Genomic DNA, 7,325 nt, shown 5'->3' with positions numbered 1-7,325 from the left:
GTATAATGTCAAATACTGTCTATCTGTTGCTTTACTTTGATTTCATAGTGGGTGAATAATCTTGATAAATGATCAAAATGCAGTCAGCGTGGTTGGAGTACATTTCCCCATCCATCAGGAAAACTCCCAAAAGCCGTTCAATATATGACTATACATAGCAAGGGACTAAGTCTTGCCACAGGGCTGCGTGTGATGATGACAATTATTATACATAAAGAATATAATGAATTTGTTACAGTTTCTAAATCATATTTTCACTAAATGATCAGAGTGATGTTTCAATGTATTTGTAGCAATCCATTGACAGGAAAACATATAGATGAACACAGTGAGAGATGATTCCATCATAATCAATATTGAGTAGTTTCAGAAACAAAGTTTTTATGATGGTAACTTTCTCATGCTTGAAACCTTTTTTTATTGTATCATTATTATAGAGTGCTGCAGTTGTGATATCAAAACCCGCAAGACTATTTCCTATGGGTTTTTATAATGGGATTTTTGATTTTTATGAGTAAAACAAGGTCTGTGGTAAATTGGATGCTTTGCTCTAAAATGTAAATGACACACACCCATATATATATAAATTAACACTGATTATTACATTACAATTATGAACATTATTATTTCTATTATTAAATTGAACTGTCCAAAGTCCGGTCCAGAAGTCTCTCTGTATAATTAGAATGCAATTTTCAGGTTAAATACTGTCTATCTTCACTATAGCTTTACTTTTGATTTCATAGTGGGTGAACAATCCTGATAAATGATCAAAATGCAGTCAACATAATTGGAGTACATTTCCCCTATCCATCAGGAAAATTCACATAAGCCTTTGGATATATGGCTATATGACTGAACATAGTCAAGGATTAATTCTTGTGTGTGTGATGATAAAATTTGTCACAGTCACGAGATGGCAAGAATGTAAGCTAATAATGTTAAAAATTCAGTGCTGTCAAAAACTAACTGAAATGTATTTGTTTTTGAAGGCAACAGATCCTGAATCTTTTACCTTGAATGTTGTTTAACATGTCATCGTTGAGAAAGAGAAGGCCTCACATAAGGGTGGGGCTCATCATAAATCAGACTATCCTTTTATCAGCTGACACCGTAATTTATCTGATTTTCTTTCTTTGTCTGCTCTTTATTGATTTTGTCCCTTGTGGCTACAATTGGAAACAATTGTGATTTTGTTGCTCTGTGACTTGCTGCTCCTTCAGAAGTGACCCAAAAATGACCTTAAGACATGTTACTTTAAGTAGGAAGAAAACTACAAACAAAACCCCCTACCAGCAATGTGCACTTGAGTCAAACACTTAACCCCAGGTTGCTCCAGAGGGACTTTTGCCATAGCAAGGGAAGTCGCATTGGACAGAAAAGCTTCTGCTAAATGGCAAAGCTTGTGAGTACTGTATGTCTCTTTAAGGTGTAAAAATGTAAAAGATTTATCCATATTTAGCCAACAGTGCACAAACTACTGGAGAATGTCATGTCTACTTAAAAAAATAAAACACATTTATTTATTTTTGGCTTTCTGACCTTTAAAATCACATTCATTGATGTGACCTAATGTATTCAGGTTGATTCAGTCACATCAAATCATCATATTCTGACTATAATACAGCCAATTAATTAAAAAAATAGTTATAACAAGAAGTACAAATTAGGTTACTTTTTAATAGCTCTAAAACTAAAATAGTACATAAGGGATAGCCTACTAATTAAATAGTTCATAAATTGTTTGTTTTCTGCACTATAAAAAATATTGTTCAATGTAAATAAAACAGATGACTAAAGTATGTTTTACAAGAAGATACTATTTCAGTCTTCAAAATTTCAGTTTTAATTCAGTGTTACTGCTTAGTATTTGTGAAATTTACTAGCAATTTCTGAGTAAAAATAGTTTCTACACCATTTTATTTTCAGTATAAAATCTTAAGAAAAATGACATAATAGCGTATTTTTTGTATATATTATATGTTTTATGGTGTTCTAGGGATAGCCTACTAATTACATAAAGAGTTCACAACTGTAATTACTTCAAAAAATATAGTTAAAACATCTAATATGAAATCTGCAATATGGTGATTGTCCTGTGGGTGAAGTCCAGAGGTCAAATTAAATAACAACACATTCTCGGTGTCTACTACCCTCACCATTTTTGCGACCGAAATGACCCGCTCTCTCATCCAGCACCGCGGACAGCGCCTGCGTCTCACGCGAGACTCAGCAGGAAGTGGCCATCATTCGCTCATTTCATTGCGCGCGCCCCTCCCATCCCCTTTCCTCCCGAGTCCCTCTCAATGACTGGCGAACGGAGGCACAGCACGGAACACGTATGCAGCAGCAGCAGCATCTTTGCTCTGGCCGTGTGAAGAGATCGCAGTGTCTGCTTCCGCACCCGAAGTGTTTCAGGATATTAAAAATTCACCAACAGTCGATCAGCCCTCTGAATGCCGAACGCTACATCAACAAACTGATACGCTTCCACGCCGTAAACATCCCATCGTGCGTTTAATTCGCTTGTACGGTTAGGCGAGCGCTGTCCGAGAGCAAAAATGTTGGATCCATCCTCCAGCGAAGAGGAATCGGACGGGATAGTGGAGGAGGAAAGCCGGGAGGTGATGGCTCCTCAGTCCGGATCCTCTCGCATCTCCCCCAGCAGGACCAGCGAGAGCTCCGATAGGCTCCAACCCGCCAGCCGAGGCTCCAGCGTGCGACCATCCAGCCCGAGCCCGTCGGCCGCCAGCGAGCAGGAAAAGGAGGACGTGGAGAAACTGCAGAGGGAAGAAGAGGAACGAAAGAAGAAGCTGCAACTCTATGTCTTTGTAATGCGATGCATCGCCTATCCTTTCAACGCCAAGCAGCCGACCGACATGGCAAGGCGACAGCTGAAGGTAAGAGCATGAGGTGTCCGGGTCTCACCTTGAGAAAAACGTTATGCATCATTATGCCCCTTTTATGTCATGCCATTATCAGCAAACATTGCACTGGAACCCCATGCATATGTCACGTGATATTACTCTTAAAGTGAGGAAACCTTTGTAAAAATCACCATATCCTTCATGGGACACCTATAAAATCACAGCCTTCATTTTCAGGCTGTTTTTCAACCTCGAGAGGTCCTGTCGCGAGATCCCAAACCCGAAGGGATTCGTGCACGTTCGGTCAAATTCGGCCGCACGAGACGAGCTCTAATTATAGATATTCTTCAAGAGGCTGATGGACCAAAATAAAGCGGTGTCATTGCCGTAGTACGGTCATGTGACTCGTTCACATTGGAAGTCAGCGGTTGTGTGCAGTCTTGCAGCCATAGGATATTCAGTTCCATTTGCGCCATCACTCGCGCCACTCATTCATCTTCCAAGGTGACTTTTGGTGTAACAGATGCGAACACGGGATCCACTGTGCAGAAGGTCGAAAAAGAACAACGAACGTATTTGTCATGTCGCCTGATTATGTAAATACTTCCTCGTATTTTATCATAGTAAAATAATCAAATATGATTAAGTAAAAAAGGACTTCATCGTAGTTTTACGCGCGTTCTTTTATTATGCAGTTTTTTTTACAAGCCCATTGATAAACAAGTCTAAATTTAACACGTGTTTAGAAATTATCCTGAGAGTTTTATTTGCATATAACTGACCTAAGACTGGAAGAAACAAAAGAAACCAGTGGTAGCCACCCCACCATAAAAATGTTTCCTTGTTAAGAGAGGTATCTTTCAGAGGTCCCATCCAATTTCCCTCAGTTATTGATCCAAGCTGATCCCTGACTATTTACAACATGCTCTGAAACCACAGTTAACAGCTTGAGTTACTGCTATAGTAAGTAACAAAAGGAAAAACAACTGTTCTTTTGTCCATTCTTATTCAGACAATCAATATATGCTATTGCGCACTTTTAAATAAATTAGAAAAAGCTAAAAGATTTCAATAATCAAACAAAGACTGTTGTCTGTATGGATTTTTACCTGACTAGTGTTATATTCACAGTATGAGAAAAGAGAAAAAAGTATAGTATGTAATTTGGGGCATATAGCATGTGTTATGTGTAAAATCAAATCAAAATCTATCTGACATTGTCAATGTAGCAGCATATAGTCCAAGATTTGGTTATGCAATATGGCTTAGTCAGATGAGCACACAATAGACCTCATTGAAAAACTGCATGCATTTGTCCAACAGTATTGTTATTCAATGCTAGGCAGCCTCACATGAGGTCTAAGAGGCAATTATAGATGTAAAAGCTTTGATCAATAACATTGCGTTGGAATACCTGCAGTTTGTCATTGCAAAAATCAAAGCTCTGATCTTCACGATGCATGCTGGTTCAGTTGAGTGAGTCAGAGCTGGTGGTATCTGGGTCATTACAACGAATCTCAGAGTTGAGTCACTGTTGAGGTCCTTTAGGTTCAATAGAGTAATTGCAGTCAGTCACTTTAGTCACTCAGAATCATCCATGTGAATCATGGTCATGAAGGACATCTATCAAGAGCAGGGTCGAAGGAAGGGTATAATTCTTTTTTTGTTGACTGAATTTAAGATGGCACTAACACCATTGAGAGGTATAGTGAATGGTAAAGATTGTGTTATCAGAGGCTTTATTAAAAAGCTTCTCCATAGATTCATGCACCATGTCGTGCTTTAGTCATTTTAAACTTTTCCCAATAAAATTCATACAGTAAGTTAGACAAAATGGAATTCAATGATTGCTATATGACAGCATGACATTTACCTGTTTACTCACTAAATATAAATCTGAACATAAAATCATTGCATATACTGTAGGTATATAGATAATGCATGTAAAATGAAAAAAACGACCCACATATATACACATTAATGCTCATTTTATACAAAATAACATACTAAAGCTGAAAACAATGAGTTCAAACCATCAAAGACTCTTAAATTTATACTTTTCTGGAGTGTCAGATGAAAAAGATAATTTAATGAAAAAACAAATGCAAAAATTGGATGCTCACATATGAATTTGGGGGTTAAGATATCATCACTAAAAATCAATAAAAAAAATTTGAATCTCTTTGAGCTGCCCTACTTTATTTGCAGAAAGCTTGACTAGTAGTTTTATGGGTACTTATTCAGCTAATGTGATATCAGATGAGCAGGGGATTGAAGGTAATGGCTGTAGCATATGTCTCGTTAAGAAATCACAGTTTTTCTATCATGAAGAAAATCAAATCTCCTTTGTGCATTATTTCTTATGTGTATGGAGTAGCTTGATTTTCTGACTCTGCTATATGATTGTTAACGCAGGGACATGGTATATGTCCTTTATCAGGTTCATGTCCAAATGTTAATTATAATGTTACCTAAAACATTATGCTAGGTCATGCTGGTGATTTTGTTGCAAGTAAAATTGTCATTCTGTTCTCTAAAGTCATTCTGAATGTCCTTAAAGGTTAACTAAAGCCATATAAAAGGACATTATACTCTGTTGTAATAATATAATGCATTCTGTCTCACCAGAATTCCACATTTATTTCCTTCACTTATAAATCACAGCCATACGTTGGGTATATTATTATTACATTTTCTGTCAATTTTACATCCTTTTCTACTCCTGGGTATCACTGAGGGTAGCTGCTGGCTATAATAACAAAACTTATTCAATTTTTGTTTATTCACAAAATACCTTATAAAGCGTCCAAGTATGCAGTGTTTACAGTGGAAAGCAATCAAATCCAGAATTAGATTTAAAATCGTTGGTCTTCTAAAAGACTACCTTCCTAGTTTGGAGTTTTTCCATCCAAGTTTGGTGCATCTAAAGGGCTTACTTATCGTGGCTCACATCTTCAGCAAACTGCTCACCACTCAGCCTTCCAATGCTCAGCCAGTTCATTATAAAATTCAATAATGTTGAATGAAGCCTCACTGTTTCTATATGAGTCACATTTCATTTTCTTTCCTAGTTTAAGTCCAGGAGGTCACTTGTACTGTGTGTACTGCCTAAGACTAATTTGTATGCTGTCAGCAGCATCTCCTGTACTCACCCTGTATCTGCTCTCATGAGCCTCTGGTCTGGGCCGGCAGCCCTTGCTTGAACCCCAGATGATACAGGCACATGATAGAGATCTCTCAGCAGTTTTGTTCATGAGCCTTGGGGGAGGATAGAATTTAAATTATCTGTATCCTTCCCATGTTTGATTTCATCGCTGATAGATGGTAGATGTCCCCCCATTTCAGCAGATACTTTACACTCCAGACCCTCTAGCTTTATGATGCACCTATAAACTGAAGTGTTAAGATTAGCATTAGATCAGTACACACTTCCCTGTGTGTACATCGTGCTGAGAGATCACTCCTCCTGGAATAATACCAGTGGTGATGACAGCTTTCAAAGGCTTATTGTCTTTTACTTAGCTGGCTAAGCAAATCTTTGTCATTTCAGCTGAATTTATCTACAGCTGAGGTCTCCTTTTCTACCCTGTTCTCTTTTATCTTTATTTTGATCTTTCTCTTCTTCTATGTTTTACCTAATTACCTGGTATTTCAGGTCACAATTACCTGTTCCCATAATAGGATCTGCTTTCAAAAAGATATTAAGGTTGGAATCTGTAGTTATTCCTTTAATCAGATTTCAGCATACTCATGTCAACTGCCGTATATTAGAAATACATATACTACATGTATTAATGTATTATAAATATACATCAGTTAGTTCTGTTTTTTGTTACATTATGAAAATAATATATAAAATGTATCTATCTATCTATCTATGCCTACATATATAAATATACAAATAAATATTATCAGGGACTGCAAGTTGCATTGTTACACCAATACAGCAGTGATTGTTTTTATGAATCATTTGAATCGTTCGTTCAAATAATTCCTTAAAACATACTGATTTGTTTAGGAACCAACCAAATACAAGTGAGTCATTTAACTTGTCACTCGGTTATTTCACCAAAACTGATTCATTCAGGGGGTAAAAAAACATCTGTGTTTTGCTCAGAGACTCACAATGCATGGTATTCTGTTGTAGTTTTGCTCATAACTGTTTCTGTTGGTGGAGCAAAAATAGACTAAATAACTGCCTATATTTAGACTAAAATGGAAGTTGAATGGAATATTAATGTTTCTGAATTTAGCTGAAACATGTTTATTGAACTGGTATATTAAAGCACAAAGCAGAGGAAAATGTCTTTGAAAGTATTTGGCAGAATAAAAATATTTATATATATGTAATATGTTAATATATATATATATATATATATATATATATATATATGCATTATATATATATATATATATATATATATATATAAAAATTTAGTTCATTTTTTATAATATTGT

At 36.4% G+C, this 7,325-nt stretch overlaps 1 protein-coding gene across 1 annotated transcript in view; it reads left to right on the top strand.

The window, feature by feature from the left end:
- The first annotated feature begins 2,249 nt into the window (after positions 1-2,249).
- LOC107658009 (calcium-dependent secretion activator 1-like) overlaps positions 2,250-7,325 on the top strand; it is an 84,700-nt gene continuing 79,624 nt past the window's right edge. Inside the window, exon 1 of the mRNA XM_016446389.1 lies at positions 2,250-2,900. Coding sequence (XP_016301875.1) covers positions 2,562-2,900 — 339 coding nt within the window. The 5' untranslated portion in view covers positions 2,250-2,561. The remainder of the gene's footprint in view (positions 2,901-7,325) is intronic.

This window comes from Sinocyclocheilus anshuiensis, unplaced genomic scaffold (genome assembly GCF_001515605.1).
Source record: "Sinocyclocheilus anshuiensis isolate Anshui unplaced genomic scaffold, SAMN03320099.WGS_v1.1 scaffold2171, whole genome shotgun sequence".
Classification (NCBI taxonomy): Eukaryota; Metazoa; Chordata; class Actinopteri; order Cypriniformes; family Cyprinidae; genus Sinocyclocheilus; species Sinocyclocheilus anshuiensis.
This window is presented reverse-complemented; position numbering and strand designations above follow the sequence as displayed.